This window comes from Barbus barbus (genome assembly GCF_936440315.1).
Source record: "Barbus barbus genome assembly, chromosome: 27".
In the NCBI taxonomy this organism is placed as follows: domain Eukaryota; kingdom Metazoa; phylum Chordata; class Actinopteri; order Cypriniformes; family Cyprinidae; genus Barbus; species Barbus barbus.
The window spans coordinates 25,679,167-25,702,808 of NC_136755.1; the positions used below are offsets into that span (position 1 = coordinate 25,679,167).

General features: G+C 36.7%; 3 protein-coding genes across 6 annotated transcripts in view; 2 read left to right on the plus strand and 1 right to left on the minus strand.

Moving 5' to 3' along the window:
• LOC306847345 (triosephosphate isomerase A) overlaps positions 1 to 4,917 on the plus strand; it is a 19,967-nt gene extending 15,050 nt beyond the window's left edge. Inside the window, exon 8 of the transcript XR_013782148.1 lies at positions 3,374 to 4,917. The gene's annotated coding sequence lies outside the window, so the exon portion shown is untranslated. The remainder of the gene's footprint in view (positions 1 to 3,373) is intronic.
• Positions 1 to 15,112, minus strand: part of LOC306847341 (gamma-enolase) — an 18,881-nt gene extending 3,769 nt beyond the window's left edge. Inside the window, exons 1-9 of one of the 4 annotated variants that reach the window (XM_079381240.1) lie at positions 15,036 to 15,112; positions 10,464 to 10,522; positions 4,043 to 4,128; positions 3,593 to 3,688; positions 3,372 to 3,430; positions 2,478 to 2,547; positions 1,056 to 1,189; positions 705 to 927; positions 418 to 615 (exon numbers count right to left, since the gene is read on the minus strand). In XM_079381240.1, the coding sequence (XP_079237366.1) occupies positions 418 to 615; positions 705 to 927; positions 1,056 to 1,189; positions 2,478 to 2,547; positions 3,372 to 3,430; positions 3,593 to 3,688; positions 4,043 to 4,128; positions 10,464 to 10,507 (910 nt within the window). In that variant the 5' untranslated portion in view covers positions 10,508 to 10,522; positions 15,036 to 15,112. Of the gene's footprint in view, positions 1 to 417; positions 616 to 704; positions 928 to 1,055; positions 1,190 to 2,477; positions 2,548 to 2,790; positions 2,952 to 3,371; positions 3,431 to 3,592; positions 3,689 to 4,042; positions 4,129 to 6,327; positions 6,389 to 10,463; positions 10,523 to 15,035 lie in introns of those variants that run through there. The other 3 variants (XM_079381242.1, XM_079381241.1, XM_079381243.1) reach the window with 3 other exon arrangements.
• LOC306847340 (chromodomain-helicase-DNA-binding protein 4-like) overlaps positions 13,758 to 23,642 on the plus strand; it is a 45,563-nt gene continuing 35,678 nt past the window's right edge. Inside the window, exons 1-9 of the mRNA XM_079381239.1 lie at positions 13,758 to 13,964; positions 14,357 to 14,489; positions 16,277 to 16,395; positions 18,144 to 18,368; positions 18,466 to 18,584; positions 19,813 to 20,069; positions 21,849 to 21,973; positions 22,191 to 22,326; positions 23,413 to 23,582. Coding sequence (XP_079237365.1) covers positions 14,435 to 14,489; positions 16,277 to 16,395; positions 18,144 to 18,368; positions 18,466 to 18,584; positions 19,813 to 20,069; positions 21,849 to 21,973; positions 22,191 to 22,326; positions 23,413 to 23,582 — 1,206 coding nt within the window. The 5' untranslated portion in view covers positions 13,758 to 13,964; positions 14,357 to 14,434. The remainder of the gene's footprint in view (positions 13,965 to 14,356; positions 14,490 to 16,276; positions 16,396 to 18,143; positions 18,369 to 18,465; positions 18,585 to 19,812; positions 20,070 to 21,848; positions 21,974 to 22,190; positions 22,327 to 23,412; positions 23,583 to 23,642) is intronic.

Consider the following 23,642-nt stretch of genomic DNA (forward strand, 5'->3'; position numbering starts at 1 on the left):
TTTTCTTTTAAAAACACTGAAATAAAAACTTTAGAACAGTAATGTATATCAAGAGAAAGTTATCGTATTTCCTAGTTTGACACGATCATGAAAGGTTGGATGTAACTATGCAAAGATAAGGTTGATAAATAGTTATGTTCATATTCTCATGCTAACTAGTTTAATTATTAAGTGTTAGTGAAGGGTGTGATAATTAATTGTATTTTAATTATAATAATTAAATTCATTTCAATCATAAAAATTGTCCCTAGACTTTCAGTGTAGGTGCATTACTCTAAAAACAAGCAAAGTAAATGAAAAAAAAACACAATTTATTATTGAATTTACAATGTAAATTGCTTTAAATAAACCTCAAAACCTTACTATATTAACATTCAAACTTTAAAATTCCTTGGTCTTATTTAATTTCCTTGTTACCTGGATAATCGTTGACAAACGTCTGGTAGATCTCTAACAGCTCATCGCTGGTGATGTGTCTGTCTGGGTTTGGAGGAGACTTGAAGTCGAGGTCGTACTTGCCGTCACGGTAGAACTCAGAGGCGGCTACATCCATCCCGATCACGACTTTATCTGTGAACCCGGCCTTGTCTATGGCTGTCTTTATCAGCTCAAGTGCTGTGGAGGCGTGATAGAGAAGCCAGTAATGGATAAACTCATTATGATGAAATTGGATCACACGCTCAGACACTGATTCACTGATTCACCTTCACTGTTCTCCAGGATGTTTGGAGCGAATCCTCCCTCGTCGCCAACGTTGGTGGCGTCTTGGCCGTACTTTTCCTTGATGACACCCTTGAGCGTCTGGTAGAGCTCGGCTCCGACACGCAGGGCGTCCCGGAATGACTCCGCCCCCACAGGAAGCACCATGAATTCCTGCATGGCCAGCTTGTTTCCAGCGTGGGAGCCTCCGTTGATGACATTAAAGGCCTGACGAATGGACAGAGAAGATGTGCTTAGTCAGTCTATTTCCATAGATAATCAAGAGAAAATAGCTACAGGTGTGAATTATGATGTTGCGAACTGAAGTCATGCAGTTGAGTAATGAGTTTTCATACAGGAACTGGCAGCACTAGTTCTGTGTTTCCTGCCAGATCAGCAATATGGCGATACAGAGGGACGCCTTTTTCAGCCGCACCGGCCTTGCAGATGGCCAGAGACACTCCCAGGATGGCATTAGCTCCAAACTGAGCTGGAGACATGATGAACAGATTTAAAATGAAGATTGTATTTAATAATTATCTCAATTTTATGTGATTGATATGTCATTGTATAAGAAATATATTTTTCCATAAATAATGTAAATTTTGTAACAGTTTTGGAACAAGTACTGAAATGATTAATGATTTCTTTTTTTAAAGGTATTTTAGTTAGTGCTGGGCAACGATTAATCGCAATTAATCGCAATTAATCGCATCCAAAATAAATGTTTTTTATATATATATATATATATATATATATATATGTATGTGTGTGTGTTTACTGTATATATTTATGTATATGTAAAGACACACACATACAGTATGTATTTTGAAAATATTTGTCATATAATTTGTAATAAATATAAATATTTAATATATAAACAACAAATATTTCTTAAATATATACATGCATGTGTGTGTATTTATATAATAAATATACACAGTACACACACACACATATATTATGCACACAAACTTTTAGTTTGGATGCGATTAATTGCAATTAATCGTTGCCCAGCACTAATTTTAGTATAGTCTAGTATTTTAAACTAAACTACCTTCAAATATTCGGGATCAGTAAGCTCCTTTTTTTTTTTTTTATAAATTAATACTTGTATTCAACAAGGATGCATTAAATTGATTAAAAGTGACAGTTAAGTAATTTATAATCTTACAAAAGACTTCTATTTCAAATAAATTATTTTCTTAAAAGAATCCTGAAAAAAATGTATCACAATTTCCACAAAAAAAAGGCTGTTTTCAAGATTGATGATAATAACAAATGTTTCTTGAACAATAAATAAGCAAGTTAGAATGATTTCTTAAGGATCAGGTGAGACATCACAGGAATAAATTATATTCTAATAGAAAACTTATTTTAATGTAACTTTTTTTATTATAATTTATAATATTATAAATAGGTCTCCTAAAAACCACAAGACTCTCATCATTTACTCAAACTCTTGGCTTTCAAACTTATTTTTTGAAAGGGAAGCAGGTCACAATTCTTTACAAGCGTTTGGCATCACTGACAACAAATCTGGCACAACACACTTGTACACGGCATGTTTTAATATAAGCTACAGTGGAGGGTGTGATTTCCAATAAATAAGTTACAATTTGGTTATGGCTTCAGAAGACTTGGAATATAGCAAAAAAAGGTGTACGAACATATTGTATGCTGTTTTTTTGTCCTAAGTCATTGTATACGCATTTTCAGCACTGAACATGCGGCTGAACATCTTTTGTGTTCCACATAATAAAGAACATCATACTTACATTTGTTCTCTGTGCCGTCCATTTCAATCATCATGTTGTCCAGTTTCTCCTGTTCCACCACACCGATCTCCTAAAGTTCACATCATGAAGATAAATCTCTCAAGGTTAATAAAATACAGTGATTGATGCTTAATGAAAATGTTGTTTAATCATTAGCCCTGCTGCTGTGAAATTAACCTTGTTAACATCAAATAAAAAAAATTCAATATTAGAGTTTTTAACTTTTGCACTGTAGACATGGGAGTATCTGTAACTTAAAAAAAGACATGAAAACGAAAGAATGGAATGTGTAGATCGGAATGAAAATCAAGACCTGGATAATAGGAGATAATTGTGTCTCTGCCTTTGGTAGATTGGTAGCAGTGGGACCTGTTTTAAAATCTCCTGTTATAAGTAAACGAGTAAAAAATAATGAAAAGAAAAATGATTAAAGTGCAGGGGTGGGATCTGATTCTGATCCCATCTGATCGGAATCTGATCTGTAAAACAAACAAACAAACAAATAACAAATAATTAAATTAACAATTGCTTAGAATTAAACTGTTAAAAAAAAAAACTATTGGGAAACTGGTGACAAATATCTGGAGAAAAAAACAGCATGGAATGAAAAAAAAAACCCATAGGAGCCTGTAAAATAATGTAAATCATAGTGAAAATGCATTAATTAAACTTAGCTGTGCTCCCATTAAAACCAAGTATTTTTTTTTTTTTTTTGGAATCGCATATACTGCAATTAATGCTTAAATATCTCAGCTTAATTCAGACCTTTTCCAGAAATAAGCAAATATTCACAGATTGCAGTTTATACCCGTTCTTGTGCTGGTTGAAAACTGATTATTTGGTTATTTATTATAAAAACAAAGGTTCATTAAACACCATTCTCTTTGCACTTACAGATGCGATGAGGGCTGGTCCAAGAGTGTCATTAATGTGACCAACAGCCTTCAGTACACCTTAAAACACAAGAAGAGCAAAGAATACAGGTCACAGCAGGTAAAATTTAAGATAAAATAAACAAAACTATTGCAGAAGGCTTAGTTTAAATTGATCTAATATTGTAGTGATTGTTAATGGTGCTAATGTTATGAATGATGGATCATCTGTGATCCGCTCACCTTTGCCCTTGTAACGGCTCTTGTCTCCATCTCTGAGTTCCAGAGCCTCATAGATGCCTGTCGACGCTCCGCTGGGCACCGCAGCCCTGAACAGACCTAAAAAAACACTGACACTTCAAACCTGTCATTTATTTACAGCAGTGAATAATACATAATGCATCCATATCATAGTGATAGATCTGTGTTGCCTTTTAATTTTTAGACATTTAAATTTGTCCGATGAAAGTAACTTGCGTTTGGATATATTCTGATTTTATAAAATTTATTAGATTTATTTTTAATTGAATTTTGCATTCATGCATTTTTGCAGACGCTTTTAAAAAACATGTTTTGAAGACACCTAAAAATTTCAATTTAATTTACATTGTAGATATCACAAACTCTTTTGGTTTTAAAATTCAGGATGACATTCTGCTCATCCCTTGTTGTAGAGAGACTCTATTGATTCACCTTTATCAGTTCTCAGGTCCACCTCCACTGTAGGGTTTCCCCGAGAGTCCAGGATTTCCCTGGCAACAATGCTCACAATCGACATCCTTAAACACAGAGAGAAAACAAGAGAGGGGATGAGCTAAACCTCTGCTGACTCTAACTGGACAGGACGTTTAGAAACTGTGTGTCCATTGCATCCTTTATTTGACCTTGCATGAGTAAAACAAACATCTAAAAGTGAGCGAGTCCTCCAGCATGTCAGCACGAACATGGTTTTGTTCTACCTGCACCTGCAATAAATCTCTTTTTACATTCGAAATGCTGCTCAAATGAAAAATGCATAAATTTAAGTGAAGAACTAGGGTTTTTAATAGACAATATGTATTCTGTGATCGAGAAAACCAATTTGTTCACCAAAGGTGTTTTCTGTTATCCACTATAGTACACAAAATGAAGCGTTTGTGAATTTTTGTGCACAAAATCAGTTTTGAATTTAGTGTTTGGTGCATAAAATAAAGTGCTGACAACATTTCAGTTGTCGAAATGCAGCAGGGTTTGGCTTTCTGTGTACAAAATACATTAGTGTAACTGTATTTTAGCATGAAATACCGTGTTTTGTTGCCACACAATTAGTTAGGTTGCACTTGGTGCCGCAAAGAGTTGACAAACATGCATTGGACCTCCGAGAGGTCCTAATCTTTATGTTTTTCAGTTGGTAGCCTTGAGCACCGACATATAGCGCAGTTGTGCTACGGGCGTCCCGAGTTCAAATCCCTGCTCGAGGACCTTTCCCAATCCCACCCTCCTCTGTCTCTCATTCCACCTCCTGTGACTTCTACACTATCCTATGCTAATAAAGTAAAAAAAACGCCAAAATAAAAATCTTTCAAATCTTGGGTGTTTTTTTCTGAAGGAATGCCAGGTTTTTTACCCATCCAATTCGATATCAAACACTCAACATCACATAGCCATATGCAACCCATTTTACTTCTATAATGCGTTTAATTTCGAAGGAAAACAAAAGCAGGACTGGAATGGATGTATCATGAATAGTGTATGTTCTGTACAACAATACAATTTTATTAAAACAATACAAATAGCTGTACTGTATTTGGTTATATATGTAGGCTATTATTCAATTTTGTTTAAAGATTAATTCAGAATAAGACCATTAAGTAGCCTAAAGAGCATGCATTTTGATTTAACCCTCAATGTCTTTCCAAGCACATCATGAGTGCCAATCAATCTGATGGCTTTGAAAATGGAACCGTTTTTCTGGAACATTCAGTTCCAATGCGAGATACAGTTCAAGCGAGATGCCACGCTCGCAGCCAATGAAACCCCAGAACATGCAAATTGCATTCTAAATATGCAACGACCGCGCGCGCGTCACCTTGCTAATGGTATGCGCGTCTCGTAGCACCGACCACCAGCGTTTAAACCGGGGGAGGAGGAGTAACGACAACACTGGTCCGAGCAGCTCCTGATCATGCATCTGAATCCGGACACTACTAATTTGCGCCGTGCCAGTGTGATACTGCAGCAACGGGGATGTCAGCAGAGCGCGGGGGGGGGGGGGGGGGGGGTTAGATCTGCGGAGGGGTGGGGTGCATAGCGCAGAGAAGTGGCGTGATGGGGCAAGAAAAATATAAATAATTTAACATCCCTTTGGCGAAAAGAAGAGCTTTCTGGAGCATCGAAGCGAATGAGAACTAGCAATGGCTCGTTCACTAGCGATTCGTTCTTTTTGCGTTTGTCACGTGACGAATATATGACTCGGAACTCTCGAGGTGAACTAATCGTTAGCGTCTCTCATAATTTACTGCATAAATGACTTCACTGTAATAATTTAAAAAATATATAACTTTTTTTTTAAATTTAACATTTTAACTGAGCTCCGTTCAAATTAACGAAGTGACTTGTATAAAATAAGATTCAATTCAGTAAAATAAACGATCTTCCAATGAGGACAGATTGGACACATACTGATAACACACGCAGCCTATATAGAAACAGTAAAGCAGACACATAGTGCGGGGGCACCAGAAAACACTGCCATCCAAATTCACATCCAGCATCCCAACATAAGGAGTGACTCCGCATGCAACTGTCTGTCCGCAGAGGCATGCTCCAAAAACAGCAATGTCTTGACATAATAATAAATAATTGCTCATAAATTAATGCAACATTCACAAAATCATGTCCAAACAGAATAACACGTTCATCTATAAGCCAAACCATCAGATGCATTAATGATGCAAATATGCAAAAGGAAGAATTACAAGCTTTCGTGCGACGATTACCTGCCGTCAGTGCGCGTAGCCTGGAAGTGTCGAGCCGCGGAAGAGAGAGGCAAAACAGAGCGAGGGTGGGTGGAAACCAGAATGAGAGCGAGATGAGAGGAGAAACAGAAGGGGGAGGGGATGAAAAGATGAGTCAGACGAAGATGCTGAGAATTAGAGAGAAGAGGAGGACAGAAAGAGGAGGATGAGTAGGTCAAGGCGACTGATTAATAAGTGGGAACGAGAGACCCGGGCAGAGGAGGGGAGACAACAAACACAGGGTGCTGCAATGTTCCTCCGTGGCTGCTGGTAAAAATAGATGGAGGAACTGGGTAGAAAGAAGCAAGACTAAAACCCTCCAATGTAACTAAGGAATGCAAAGCATATGATAAATATTAAAATAGTGAAAAGTGATTAAAAATCGAACCTGCAATAAGGAATTTAAGAAAAATATAAAAGCAAGACAAGTTATGATGTCACATTAATAGCCTAATAAATAGCCTATTTAAAGAATTTTCAAATTTATGTTGATTTATAATTGTCATGCCAATAATATAATTTGTAATGAAAAATGTTACATTCGATTGTAAAAGAATGCAAAATAGAAATATTTTCACTTGCATACAAAAGCTTTTTTATTGCAAAACAATAACCTTATAAAGTCAACCTGACATCAAAATTATTTAATTTTTATTTATTAACAAATTACAATTATTTTTATATAACTTTATTCACTTTCTTAATATACGCTTCTTATTTTTATTGTGTATAAAATTGTCTAAATGACAAAAAATGTTTGACTATCATATTTTATTGAAATGAAATAAGTTTCACTGCCTTTGAAACCACTTTCTTTTGTATATTTGTTAACCAATAGCCAAAAAACTAATATGGTTTATGGTTTTACTTAAAGGCTACATTCTATATCAAAACTCCACTTTTTAAACAATCCAGTAAATTTCCAATGGATAAAATTAAGCTCTGTCCTATATTTTTCCCTTGTTGAATATCTTGTTTGAAACATAAGGTTATTACAGAAGAAAAATGCATTGCAGCTGTTGTTGACTTTTAATTTAACAATACGTTTTACTTTAACAAATTTGTTCTATATTTATGAACAGAATCTAATTATAGAGAATATAGTGTCTTGCTGAATGACAGCTATTATTACAGAAAATAGATGTAGCTATATAGTGTGCGAGTGTGAACATTTAGACTGTTTATTAGACTGACACATAAAGGTGAGTGAAAGATAATCTGTGATTACACTGTTTATTTTAATAAGATTATTTTTCAGGGAATTGGGTCACATTGATCTTGACACTATCATACTGAGATGAAGAGGGTATTATTTTGAAGATAACAGGCTGTACGAACCTCTTGGCCATGCAGTCACAATTACATCATATTGTGGTGCTTCAGTGTTATGAATGTGATTAATGTTTTCATGCTTTTTAAAATATATTTAATGTTATTAGAGAATAGCAGTAATGTTTCTTCATTGATCGACAAAGCCCTTAGTCGAGATGGTTTCACTAAGAAGAATTTTTTAAATGTAACTTATCTGTGTAAATGTTGTGTTATGCTGTGTAAATGCTTATTTATCTGTTAGTTGCTAAATTCTCAAGAGAAAAAAGTAGAAACTTTAAAAAATTACAGACCAATGGTAAATGTTTGTGTTTAAATAGGTTCTTGAATTGCTGCAAGTACAATTAAGAGGTTTACATTTGAGCAGCTTCCTTAAGTAAACCTTTTTATTTCTCCATACAATCTATCAATGAAATTCATTTGAAGATCATTTACATACAGTACATTACAGACCATAAATTCCAATATTAAATAAAGTGAATAGTTTAACGTAAAATCTAAATTTGTTCATTTATATATTTACACTCAGGCCAAGATGTTTGAAGAAAGCAATGTGGACTCATATTGAGCCAGACGCAGTGATCTAAAGTTAAAGACATTGTATGGATTTGTTTCTGACAAACACACAGCTTTTGTTTCAAAGATGTTAATTGATGGACTGGAGTGGTGTGGATTACTTGTAAATTATTGTGATGCTTGTATCAGCTGTTTGGACTCTCATTCCGACGGCACCCATTGAGGATCCATTGGTGAACACGTGATGAGATGCTAAATTTCTCTTAATCTGACAAACAAGCTCATCTACATATTGGATAGCCTGCCGGTGAGTTAATCTTCTGCTTACTGAGGTCAATAATCAAAAACTAAGTGTATTCACTCTCAGAAAAAAAGGTACAAAGGCTGACACTGGGGCGGTACCCTTGCAAAAGGTAGTAATATGTATCATTTAGGTACTTATTTGTACACTTTAGGCACTAAAATGTACTTTAAGGTACCAATATGCACCCTTTAGGGTAAAATAAAATACAAAGGTGTACCTTTTAAAAAGGTACCACCTCAGCGACAGCTTTTGTGCCTTTTTTGTCTGAGAGTGTAAAAGAGTGAAAAACAATTGTGATTGTTATGGCAGTAGAGTTTAAGGCTTGAACAAAGTAAGAAATCCCTGACCTGAAATGTGATCTTTAGCATGTTGAATAAAGCACACAGTTTACCCTGCCAAAAGCATTCAAGGATAAATAAGAACAGCAGTGTCTCTTTGTTCTTTTTTTAATGCCACTCTTAAAAGAAAGACCTTTTCACTGTGTTGACATCAGAGCCTGGCTGAATAAACATATCTGTGGTACATATTCTGTTGAGTCATTGCTTTCCAGCATGTGTCAAATTCACTTTAGCAGACAGGTCACTGTAGAGTCACAGGACTGTCATATATTATTTTGCATTTCTTTCACAGAGTTGTCTATTTGTACTTCAAAAAATACAGCAGTATGCATCTCAGAATAAAAAATCTTGTCACTGTTGACATCTCAACATTACACTCCACAATGCTATTCTATCAATATAACATTCTGTGGAAACACATTTAAATCAATAATACAAGTTCTACCTAAAGCACATATAAACACTGTAGCTGACTATGAATACTTAAGTCTTCAGTGTCACATGATCCTTCAGAAATCATTTAATATACTGATTCACTACTCAAGAAACATTTCTTAATATTGTCAATCTTGAAAACAGTGCTGCTTAATATGTTTGTAGAAACTGTAATATATTTTATTTTAGGATGCTTTGATTATCAGAAAATTCAAAAGAACAGCATTTATTTGAATAAGAAATCTTTTGTATAATTATTATAAATGTGTTTTAATAATACAAATGCTGATATAATACAATAACACTGTGCAAAGCTGGCATAGAGATATTGCTCTTCCTAGTGTCCAGGAGTGATATACACAACCTGCAGACCCAGAGAGATGTCCAAATACTCGATTATTGTATTTTTAATGCACATCTTGAATATTTGCACAGATTTAATAATACAAAAGCCAATGCTGCGGCGCCCAGGGAGCAGTTGTGGGTTCGGTGCCTTGCTCAAGGGTCTCACCTCAGTGGTGGTATTGAGGGTGGAGAGAGTGGTGGTTATTCACTCCCCCACCTACAATCCCTGCCAGACCTGAGACTTGAACCCACAACCTTCGGGTTACAAGTTCAACTCTCTATCCATTAGGCCACGACTGCCCCCTAATGGATTCAGATAGCTCATATCACTATTACTTTGTAACTTGCTCAAAATGAATGTATTTCAAGTCTTACTGAAATTAAACCAGCCATTTAAACAATGCAAATATTCGAGATGTGCATTAAAAATACAATAATCAAGTATTTGGACATCTCTCTGGGTCTGCAGGTTGTGTATATCACTCCTGGACACTAGGAGGAGCAATATCTCTATGCCAGCTTTGCACAGTCAACCACTAGAGGTCACCATCATCAACACATTCCTGATTGTCTGTCACCATGATTACTTTTACCCTAAATTAGTATAGTCAAACACTCAACTAATAAATGCACACTTAATTTTTCAGACAGTCTCTTTAGTAATTGTTTAAATGTTTTAGTTTCCTAGTCTTCCCCTAAAATGTCTTGTGTTATTAATTTTTGGGTTTACATCTACAGGATTTATGATGTTTTGTTCTCCAGGCAGTTTTACTGTAGTTGGATTATGGATGAGAACAAACACCCTGCATGGGTGAAGACTGCTGTGCTAGAAATTGCAATCATAACCTTACCATTGCGTTATGTTGGTTGGTTGGTTGGTTAAAAATAAGCACATATCTCACAAGCGCATCTGGAAGAAAGAAGATGCCTGTTACTGAAGAGACCTTATGTTTTTATAGTACAGACTCTGTCTACACTACCAGTCCAGACACTCAGAAAGCTTTGAGAACGGAAAGGTCTACAAAGTATAGTACGTTAAAAATATATAGTGACTACAGTGTATGTGGAAGGTCTAAAAATTTCCACCTACTTCAACTTAAAAACTTGAGTTCAGCTGCTGACTTATATTAAACTGACATTACAAAAATCAAGTTGAATCTTGTATAGCTTTAAAACTGAAGTTGAAATTGGTTAAATTAATCTGAAGTTTAACTAGAAAAACATATGCTGATTTGACTCATTGATCATATAATTTTTTTATTTTATTCTTTTTTTTTATTTTTATTTTTCTACTTTTCTTTTTCTTAATATTTGTCTATACAATTGCACTGTCCTTGGAGCGGACCTGACTCACATTTCACTGCTGGTTATACTCTGTATAATTGTGTATATGACTAATAAAAATCTTGAATCTTGAATACAGCATGCAAGTTTCTCATCCCAAGTACAAAATACTATGACACTTACTGGAACATTTTTTTTTGATATTCTATTTAACTATTCAGTTTGTGATCTGAATTCATTCCATATGAGAATATAGCCTACAAATAAATGAGATAAACCCAGTGCGCCTAAAAGCATTATGAATTAATAAAGAGCATGCATTTGACCTGATTTCAAATGTTTCCACTGGTAACAGTTGCAGGTTGGGAAAATGACTCATTATCTCTTGCAGTGCCCCATGCATCATTATTTATTTATTTTTTAATCAGAATTATATATATTTTTTTAAACTACTTACAGTGTGTTGTATTTCATAGTGTGTTGCAGCGGGGGCCCTGAAGCTAATGCATTATAATTAACATCCATTGTTTACTTACAGAAGTACAATAGGTCCATGTGATAAAAATTTATCGATTGCAATGCTTTGGAATATGATGGGGTGGGAAATAAGGATATGGAAATGACACAGCCATTATATGGTAATGTATATCAAATGTGTCATAATCATAAGGTTCATTCTGGAAGCCTTGACCAATTACTTCCCTTTTCCTCATGTTTACACTGAACATTGTGCGTAAATATCTGTACGGTTTAAAAACAATTAACCAGCCTACTGAAGGATAACATCTAGTCAGTGTTGCAAATCTGAGCCTGCAAGGCTGCTGTTGCTAATGCAAGGGTGCAGAAAATCAGTTTATGCAGTTTTGCATGATTTAGTATTGGGTTCAGGCTGAGATTAAAGGGGGGGGGGGGGTGCTAGTCATCAGGCATATTATGGGATGTCTGGGCCATTAGGGAGGGGGAGGGGTGGGGGCTGGACTGAAGGGGGGGGGAAAGAGGGAATATCGGGACTGTTCATTTTTGTCTCTTTACATTTAGGTGTTTTTTTTAATCTGGCTTTGTGGTAGAATATTCACATATTATTTCACATAATATTTGCATTTCTACCTCATGAAACAAAGACTGCAATATTCTTTTTCTGAATTGAGTAAGAACCCTTAAAACAAGTGCTCATGTAGCACTAATATAAATATTACTATTTACAAAAGCATTTAATGTACTAAGCCTACTAAGTCATTGAAATCACAGCCAAATTGCTTTAGTTTTTGGTCCGATCCAAATGTCCCTTAAGAGTTTATCAGTAGCCATCTCTGATGGTGTCCATATGTGGCTCTTTCACCCAGTTATGGAGTCACGTTCGGTTTGGGTGTGGGGGGAGGAGGGAACTAGCAGAGAAAGTGTAAAAGGAGTATTATGGTATTCATTTTAGCATGCATGGTAATCTGAAACCCCTCCCTTACACCCCCACCACCCCAAAAGACAGACACACGTGCACACACACACACACACACACACACACACACACACACACACACACAGAAACACCTCTTTCTTGCATATTGCCATGACAACTGCCAGCACAGGAATAATTTTATGGTCTGTGTTTTCTTTTGGCTGAGACATTATTACTGGATATTTGGTGCTTTGGAGTGTGGAGGAGGGGTGCGCCTGAGTGGGTTGTCATGACGACCACCTCTATATTTCTTTGATATGTAATTATGCTATATGGTGCCTACCACTCCCCATCCCCCCACCCAAGAAATTACATTTGTTTCTATATATTCACATGTGTGCATACATATGTGCTGCATTGTGATGGATGTATATCAAGAGCCTTCAGTGTTTGTCATTTTTACTTCTCTGCATGCAAAGAAATCTAGGTGGATGATAATGGGGTGAAAATGACAAAAGGTTAGCTATGGTGGCAATATGAGGAGGACAAACGGGTCCCAGTGTCCCATCTATAACGTCTGAAGGCCTCAACCAAATAGTGCCAATTCCATTTGAAACACTTATATAGCAGCACTATCAATGTGAGATTTGAACTTGAGAGGTAGACCGTCTTTGACCGTGGCCTTGAAACTAAAAATACAATACCAGATCTGCACTCTGAAAAATAAAGGTTCCAAAACTGGGGTTTAGCAGTGATGCCATAAAAGAACCATTTTTGGTTGCCTAAAGAACGTTTCAGTGAAGAGTTCTTAAAAATAACCCATTTTTTCTTGGTGTAAAGAACATTTGAAAAATCTAAAGAACATTTTTCCACTATAAAGAACCTTTTGTTTAATGGAAAGGTTCCATGGATGTTAAAGATTCTTCATTCTTCATTATCTGCCATTTGGGCTCATTTTTGGACCCCAAACGCAAAGTTGGCTGCATGCGGGCAGAACAGTTGCAAGCTAAAATGCCATTGGCCTGAAGAGCAGTAACTTTATGTTTGGATCATATATGGCGTTTTATACGCTCACAAATGTCTACTGTAAATACAGAACTGTAATAAGGAAGCAGGCTGGCGAGGAGTTGCTAATCGACTTTTTTCCCCTCTCTCTCTCTCTCTTCCGGCTCAGTTCCCGTTCATTCTTTTTTCGGAGTTATGGTTATTGTGGGATGTCAGTGACTATGTTTATTATTATGGGATGTTAACTGGGGTGGGAGGGGGTGGCTGTCTCCATGGCAACAGTTGCTAAGGGCACGGTGGAATGGGGAAGAGAGGGTCTGTCTTTGGTTGTTGGGGGGGGTATTATGGTCTGTATGTTGCAAGGTAACTATGCGGTGGGGGGAAGGGTGAATGTCTGTATGTATGTGTATGTGTGAATATGGGGAGGGAGATTATTATGGGATGTCTGGCCCCTGATCTCTTTGTGTCTATGCAAAGGGTGTAAGTGGCAGAAGGAGAAACTGCGACGTTGTGTGCATCCTACATAACCTGGATACACTTTCACTACATATTCATTAGAAACAGGGATATTACAAATTGTTTTTAAGTGTTGATGAAAAGGAGCCAATACAACGTGGGGACATCTTAGATTGAATTAGCTGTTTGTTTGAAAAAGGGAACAGGTCAAGTTGTGAGTACACTTTCTAACATTGTATTACATTTATTCTACTTGTGTTTTTACAAAAATCATATTATGACATCTTTTAATGCATGTAAAATGAAAGGAATCTTAAAAGTTATGGACACTTTGCAGGTTAGCATCCCTAGCCTGCTTAGCTAATGCCTCACTCACATCATGCCCCATTTGCCTATTAAATCTCCATAACTTATTTCAGCCGCGTGTTTTAAAAGTTCAAGTGCTTTTTTTCAGTTGCATTAACAATGGTTAACAAATATCATTCGGTTTAGATATATTTGCACGCTTTTTTCTTGCCACGGAGTGACCACTATGATCAGCATGCTACCGTGGCTATTAACTTCCGTTTGTATTGTTCTTTTATTTTCTGTCTCCCCCGGCTTCAGGAAGGCACCAGAGGAGGCGAAAATCGGCACACAAGTGACAAGTGTTCACAATCCTCTCTAGCTGGTGGAATCAACAATATGTCCGGCAGTGAGGACGACAGAGACGAATCTGAACATCGCTCGATGATGCCAGGTAAAATATTTACGTTTACTGACGCGGGTCAACTCCACTGGATCAGTCGGTTTTGATGTCGTTTACTGTGTATGTGGATGAAATGCAGATACACGAAATATTTAAGCGGATTATTCACGATGTATTTTATGTTCTCAGTTGGACTTTATTGGTGCGAAACTTAATTTATTCGACGAAGCGGTGGCTAACGTTAGTCGGCTAACTAATGCTAAACCACAAGCGCGGTTGATAGAATCGAGATGTTTCCTTTCTTATGAAACATAGTAAACCGGAATTGTCGTTTTTAAGAGTAATTCACCTGAAATATTTGGATACCTTTGCGTTTTATCACCCTCTTGGTGGTTTCTAGTCAGCGCTTTGTTTTGCCGGTTTTTTTACGCGGCTAACCGTCGACCTGCTATTTTTTTTTTTACCGTCATACTCAAGTAATATGTCTTTATATTAGTCAAACATGGCACAAAATGTAAATGTGAGCAAACTGGGGTGCTAATTGAACAGTACTTCTGGTTTTATAGTAACATTAGATGTGTAATGTTGTTGTTGTACCTGCATCGGTGCGTAGCGGCCTACCGGTAACAGTCGCGTGCGAGTTTGACGCGTGAGGTTTTTCTGTGTTCGCGCGCGCTGTCGGCCTGTAGCGTCCAAGCCAAAACAATATGCTATTTTGCTTGTTAAATAACTATAAACGTTGGTTTATAAGTTTAATATTTTGATTTTGTACTTCAGTGTGTGCAGAAATCGGATGTGACGCCAGTTTTATTTTTAGGGAAATGGTTAAAGGGGGGTGGAATGGAGCAAAATACTCGGTGTATTTTCTTATTTGTGCCTTACTTTCTGTCTTGCATGATTAGTAAGATTAATTTTAACCACTTTAGGAAGGAACTTTTTTTTAATGTGTTGTGTGTGCTTAATTTTAGTATCTATGGTGTGGTTAGTCAACTCAAAGAGGCTGCTATATTAATTTTACTGTGGTATCTGGAGAAAAGCCATTATATTGTTTTTCATAATGAGGCAAATCCATTAAGATCTTATCAGATTACTGTCATCCATGGGAAAATTTAGTCAAGGACTGACAGAAGAATAATAATAACAACAGTGCAGTGTCACTTCCCAAACAGATATAGTAAAATCAGTGCCATATGCAACTGTTAGAAGTGACACACAATTGCATGTCCTTAAATTCAATGTTTGTATTGTATCTGATTATAATACTCAGGTCACTTATATCAGTGATTTGTTTTTGTCATTTAATACTTCCTGTATCACAGTGAGATTGACAGTAATTGACATCTCTTCTCACTGTATAGTGCACAGGATTATTTTTAACCGGCCCAGATCAAATGACTGAAATAGATCTGTAGATGACTAATCTATTGCTGTCATATTATTAGATTAAATGTAAATGTCAAAGCACTACGTTGATGATTGATTGGATTATTCTGAGCAGCTCTTTTTCTAATTACAGTGTTCACATTCTCATGACTTATTTTATTTTGAACTCCTATTTTACTATCTCCAGATCTGAAAATGAGGAAAATCAGTAGTAATTTTATAGTGAATATGGACTAAGTCTTCAAATAAATATGCAGACTTAAAGTTTGAGTTTAAAATATTAAAACAAATGGGTATTTCTCAGTGCAATGTGTGTAAACATGATTTTTATTCACATTTGTAGAATAATTCTTATCCGAATTACTGGGAAAGTATCATTTATCAAGGGAAAAATAATTACACATAATTCAAATGAATAATTCATTTATTAAATGATTTGTGTGTTTGTTCCACAGACGAGGATGACCTGGATGAGTTGTCAGAAAATGATGCCCCAAAGGTGAAAAAGAAGAAGAAAGCCAAAAAAAGTAGCCGAGAGAGCAAAGGCAGCAAGAGGAATCGCTCCCGGAGAGAGGTAATGGCCTTTTCTGTGAGTGTGTGTGGATATTGCTTGTGTGTGGTATCCTTGGAGAATGCAGTATTCACTGTCCTTATGTTATGGATTAGAAACCTCCCCCACAGTGTCTTAATGGGAAACAGAGCAATTTAGCTGGCGCCGCAAATGGGATAACATGTCCTAATGACTGTTAATATCAAAGGTACATAATTCCATTTTTTTTTTGCCACTGAATCCAGATCCGACTGCTTCGTTAATATCTACAGCTGTTGTGTTCAAAAAGACAAAGTGCTTTTGTTGCAACACAGCCATGTAGGCTACTATCCAAATTTCAACATTTCATTTGTGCTGCAAAATCTGATTCTTGACTAACTGGTCAAGTGATCCCTTTATTTTTTAAAATATTGAACACAATGTAAAATAGTCAGGTTTTAATCTTATAATACAAGCGGAATCATTTAACGTTAAAGATTATGAAATGTTTTTTGAAACTTCATAAGTGGTTGTTAAAAGGACTTTGTATGAATGCGAGCTCATGCACAAGTTGGATGGGACTTCTGCTTGCTTGAGAACAGAGACAGTGATGCTATTGTCATAATGGACAATAATAATTAATGCAGGAAGCCTAAAATGATTACTAGGCTGCATTTTTTAAGTTATGCATTTATTTAAACTATGTAGGAAAATGTATGGTTGGCTGCTGTTTTATTCTTCAAATAAAAACATGCAATCATCTAATAACAGACTGATTTATTTTCTCTATTTTTATATTATATTTTAGTTTTTTTGGGTAGTTGATATTTCCTGCAGGAATACATTTAAAACTAGTTTAATTAAACATTTTGGAAAGGATTTTACAGTTAAGCATGCTGATTTTATGGCTATATGTTAATGTTTATTTACATTAGATATTTGTATATTTAAAGGTGACACATCATGAAAATCTGACTTTTCCAGGTTTTAAGTGCTATAATCAGGTCCCCAGTGCATCTACCAAACAAGGAAACGTGAAAAAGATTAACCCAGTAACTTTAAGTAAGCCTTTTTCTGCAAGCTTCTGAAAAAACGAGCGCGTCTGATTTTGCTCCCTTTGTGACGTGGCAAAGGGATCTCATTATAATATTACCACCTCTTAATCTGTAAGTTTCCACCCAAGGCGTCGTCATTTTGATTTCGCAAGTGACAATGGTGTAGCAGTTCTAATGCCATGGTGAAAGATTGAGCAAAACATGCTAACTGTTCTGCCTTTGGCTGCACAGACGAGCACAGAACACTATTTAGAGTCCCAGCCTCAGAGGAGACAAGAGAGCAGTGGATTTATTTACTGTATGCTGCTGCCACACCGATCTAAAATAATCATGCAATTTATTTTCCAGCTGTTTACCTTCATAGACATAACTGACTGTTTTTGTAACTCGTGTGTTTTTAACGTAGACTTGCGTGTGAATGAGAACTTAGTTTACTCGCATGCTGTGACCGCTGTTTCTGTCCGTGTGCTTCGGATGCGTGCACTCAGAAAACCGTATATCAGAAGTTTAAACTCATATGGTTTAAAACGCATGATTTCAGCGTGTTTGTAACATTATACATGGTTTTTACTGTCACTTTTGATTAATTAAATGCTTTAAAAATCTTACTAAGTTCAAATCTTTGAATAGTATAGTACATTAATATAAACCTTATTCTAAGATCTTGTTTTGGACAATTGACCAGTGATTTTACCGGCATCCAAAACTGATCAAACCTACCTCCTGTGTGTTCTCCAGGATATCGGCATCAGTTCTCCGGAGCCAGTGGAAGGCCCTGATCTGGACGATGGTGAAGACCGTTCAGAAAGCGAGGGTAGCGACTACACACCTGGCAGGAAAAAGAAGAAAAGAGCCAGCACCACAAAGGACAAGAAAAGAAGCAGCTCTGGTACTGAAAGAAACTCAGCCGCTTCAAAACGGAGAGAACCCGAGGAAGAGGAAGACGATGATGATGACGATGCTGTGAGTTCATAAGGAAGCTAAATTAACTGCATGACAAAGTAAATATAAATCCAATCACTCAGTTCTATAAGACGTGTTTTTCTGAACTGATTTCAAGGAGCCAAAAAGTTCCTCTCAGCTTTTGGATACCTGGGGTATGGAGGACATTGATCATGTCTTCACCGAGGAAGACTATAGGACTTTGACCAACTACAAAGCCTTCAGCCAGTTCGTAAGGTATGAGCGCATTACCCACATTACCAATATGATAAAAATCATTGAACTTTTTTATAGTAAAGTCACCATTAAAACAAAATTGACTGTACTTATGTTTTATGGAATGTTGCGGTGTTTATTATAAATGATTTAGCTGTGCACATTACTTCTATTAAAGTCCATGTGCCCTCATAATCTTTAAACAATTTAGACGTCTTTTTTGATGACGTGCGCGATGGTGGGACAATAAGCTGTCACTCACGTGAAATCGCAGCAATAGCAAACAAAAACAATCCCAATGAACCAAAACCAAGTCCTGCCTTTTTTTTTTTCTTTCTCATTCGAGAAGCTGTTTCAATCGGATATGCATCACAATAGGGAAGAAAGCATGATTTCAATGTTTCATGCGGATTTTAACTGCTGCTTTTTCATTTGTGGCCATATTAGAAGTGGTATCGCATAACTTGCAATATTCGCTCATCATAATCATAAATAACTTGGTGTCTACTCTGACAAAAGTATGTTAGATGCATGTCTAAATGTTGCTGTGGTAGTTTTTCTCCATTTCTGTTACTGGAGTTTGGGCTCCTGTCCCCTGTCACCTTTGGCTTGCTTAGTTGGAGTTTTAAAAGACACTTAAAGAGAGAGTTCACTGAAAAATAAAAATTGTCATTATATACTCACACTCAAGTTGTTCCAAACCTGTTCGAGTTTCTTTTTTTCTGTTGAGAACAAAAGATCTTTGAAGAATGTTGGGAACCAAGCAGTTGACGGAAGCCATTGACTTGGGAAAAATACTATGGAAGTCAACGGCTACCATTTGGGTGAAATATATATTACTGATTTGACTGTACTGACACTATCAGATGAGAAACAAGCTTGAGCTGAAAAATCGCATCATTATGTTATGTAGAGCTGCTTTTTAAGCTGAATGTTTCAACTTTTACGCAGTTACTGAACTGAATACGCATTAACCTTGAGTTGAATAAAGACACTTGTCTTTTTTTTTTGAGCTGCTTTGACTCATATTTTAAGAAGTTTGCAGAAGTGTGCTATTAAGAAACAATCTGTATTGAATTAAGCCCTCTATAAATAAAGGTGACTTGTTTGTAGCGCTGCATGATGTTAATATGTGCAGGTCTGGAATATGTTGTTGGCTTTAAACCAACATCAGGATGGCAATAAAATCATTAATTTAAATGGATCTCCCCCTAAATTGTAACCATTATGTCTTTCCACAATCTCACAGGCCTCTGATCGCTGCCAAGAACCCCAAAATTGCCGTTTCCAAAATGATGATGGTTCTGGGAGCGAAGTGGAGGGAGTTCAGCACTAACAACCCTCTGCGGGGCTCGGCTGCTGCCACCACAGCCCTGGCAGCTGCTAGCGCCATTGTAACTGTTGGAACGGCGGCAGAAACCCCAGCCGCTGCAACCGGAGCCCAAATCAGTGCCGAGCCCGCACCAGCAGCTCCCGTACGCAAGGCTAAGACAAAAGAGGGCAAGGGTGGGTGCAAACTTGTTTCAGTTTGTTTTCCTGATTGGTTTTTCACCATGTGAGTGAGCGACTGCCTGCTGTAGCAGCTGTTTTCCCCAGCTATGACATTTGTTTGATTTGTGCGTTTTCATCTGAACAGTATTATTTTGGACATCCAGCAGTTGTTTTTTGCTGTGTTGAGGAATCATGGATTCCTTGATCTTTTGCATCAACTTCATTGTGCTGTGAAGCTCATTTCACAGCAGATTGTTTTTAAATTGTGATCTTGTCACATTATAATGGTTTCTGAGAAGCTGTTTAAAAATGGGGCACTTATTCGACCCAACAGCAAACCGCTGTTGCTTATTTTACGTGCAAAAAAGGGAAGCAAACATGGACATTGGTTTTGGTGCAGAAAACCTGGACCTCATATAAAAATGTATGAAATTAAGATTTTCAAAGTATGTGAATGCAAATTTAAGACATGCGTAAATTGATCAAAAATTTGGCATCTGTAAGATTTTTTTTCTCAAATGTATTTATTGAACATTTTTCAACTTTAACAGAACGCACATGAATATAAACCATAATCTTTAAAGGTGTCATCGGATGCAAAATTCCCTTTACAATTTGTTTGAACATAAGTGTGTTCATCCTATAATGATAAAAATCCACACAGTGGTTTTAAAAAAAAATCCCTTTCCTCAAATCAGGCTGTTCTGAGATTCCTGTCCGAATGACGTAGTCCTGCACAGGTCGCTCCCACAATAGTTGATTGACAAGGCCGTCTTACCTTAGACCCGCCCTGAGTGAGCTGTCCGCCATTGTCGACTCCGGTGCAGGGGAAGACAAGATGTCTCCGATTAAGCGATTGAGGCGTTCTGTTGTTGGATGTAGTATCGCATTTACTTCTGACATCTGAGCCACTGAAGACTCAGAGGATTAATGTTACTTTCGTTTTGAAGGGAATGAGTACCCTGATCTACCTAAATGCGTCTGTTCGCGCGAATCATTCGTGATCCAGCTTCACCTACAGAAGAAGTGAGTAGAAGGGTTTTTAATGAATCTTTGCAAATCGCATTTCCTAAGAATGTGCTACATAGCAAGTTTCACGATGAATGCGGCTAAAATAAACGTCACTCAGAGAGCGGCTCGGAAGAGAGGGGTGGGATCAGCAGAGCTCATTAACATTTAAAGGAAAATGCTACAGAACGGCTTGTTTTTGACAGGTTTAATAAGGTGTTTTTTTACACTACCACTGAGAAATTTTAACCAAACTATGTTACAGACTTTTCATTAAGACCCTTAAAGAATCATATCAACTTGTGGAAAATGGGCATCTGATGACCACTTTAAAAAATTGGCAAAATAAGCATATTTGTCCTAGGCTACTAAAAAGAAAAAAATTTGGTACTCAGAATAAGTGGATAAACACACAGAGGTAGTACAATAGAAAATCAAAATCTTGTGCACTTGAGGTTTTATGTTTTTGGAAGAAATCTGTTATTGCTCACCAATGCTGCATTTATTTGATCAAAAATACTGTAATTTGGAATATTATTACAATTTAAATGGCTGTATTCTATTTGAATGTTTAAAAAAAAAAAATAATTCTGTAATTTTTAAAATTTTTTACATTTCAGCATCATTACTCCAGTCTTCAGTGTCACATGATCCTTCAGAAATCCAATAAACAAGATACTTTTATAGCTGATTTTACGTGCTAACAGGGTTTGTGATGTAGGAGTTCTTATCCACTAATTGTTTGCGTGCTGCATTGAAAGAAATGCTAATTCCTGCATATTTCAGGTCCCAATGCACGCAGAAAGTCCAAACCCGCTCCCAAACCTCAAGAGAAGAAGGTGAAGACCAAAAAGGTTGCTCCTCTGAAGATCAAACTCGGAGGCTTCAACAGCAAGAGGAAACGCTCATCTGTAAGAACCTCCGTTCTACTTTTATTTTATTTTTTTTCAGCTTGCCTTTGTACTTATCCTTTAACCTTTTTCCATGAACAATGTTGTTTTCTTTGCTCTGCTCTAATTTTAAACATAGCATCTTGCTAATGACGTCCAAGTAATTTTCTGGTCATTTATCAGGCTCACAGTGTATTAGCTTCAATCTCCTTTTCATGTCAAATTCTCTCTCTCTCAGAGTGAAGAGGACGATGTTGACGTGGACAGTGACTTTGATGATGGCAGTATGAACAGTGTGTCCGTTTCGAATGGATCAAATAGCCGCAGTAGTCGCAGCAGCACTAAAAAGAAGGCCAAAAAGACGACGAAAAAAGGTAAGGATCTTGTGTTCTCTCTCTATCCGTGCTTGTGAATAACTCATAAGCTTAATCAGGCCAAGGAAATGCCTTGTCTGCATCATAACCCCTTCAGAGAGCAACTGAAGAGACCAAAGATTTTCTGTTTTTTGTTGCGTTCATGAGAGAACTGATTTGGTTATTTACATGTGAACACGAGGGGGCGGGATCACATTAGAAATAATGAGTTAGACTGGACAGACTGAACATCGTGTCAGTTTCATACGGATTACTTTATCACATAACATTTGTTTTCGATAACACGTACTTCATTTGAAAGCAGACACATGTTTCTGTGTTGAGTGTTTGCTGAGTTACACTTCATTTTAGAGACGCGTTACTATAAACAGATCGCGGAGACGGAGAAGACAGAGAGCGCATCCTGTTTGTTTTCTTTTTTCCCCAAAACCACAAAGTTTTGTTGTAATCGTGAGTGTACTCAAAAAAAAGTAGACACTTAACAGTTTCGATTGATGTATAACACTTATTTGTGTGACCAAAATCAACAGAGTATTTTTAGTGTCTTTTGCACTTATCTTAAAAAAAAAACTGCGATAAAGCCGACCCCAAAGGGTTAATCGTTTATTTATTTTTTTTCACAAGAAATGTCCCCGTAATGTTTTTTTTTTTTTTTTTTTTCTGAAATTGTGCTGTGCCTGTATTAGTTTTCCATTATTTCTGATTGAATATAAATTTATTGTGATAAACAGTAGGAATCCAATAAAGGCTTAAAACATTAACAATTAAATGACTTTTTTTCTGACTTTTTTCCTATTTAAAATTTCATTTTATTTTTTCCCAAACAGTGCTGAATGCCAGATGTTTACTGTTAAAACTAAACATGGAAGAAAAAGATGTTATTCCTAAAAAAAAAAAAAAAAGTATTTTATTACCTTAAGAAGGAACTGTACAAAAGTAATATTTATTTCTCTTACAATTTCTTGAAGTGGTATGACATTGTGTTATACTGTTAATTCAATTTTTATGACTGGATTCCTCATTTCTGTCCAAAGAAACATCACAGAAATCACAGGGTCGTTGATGTAGCCTCTCTTTCTCTGCTAGGTGATGATGATGGTGATGGATATGAGACGGATCATCAGGATTACTGTGAGGTCTGTCAGCAGGGAGGAGAGATCATTCTCTGTGACACCTGTCCACGAGCTTATCACATGGTCTGCTTGGACCCTGATATGGAGAAAGCACCGGAGGGCACCTGGAGCTGCCCACACTGTGTGAGTGAAACAACTCTGAATCTCCACATGACAGGGCTACAAACTGCGACTAAAATGGTC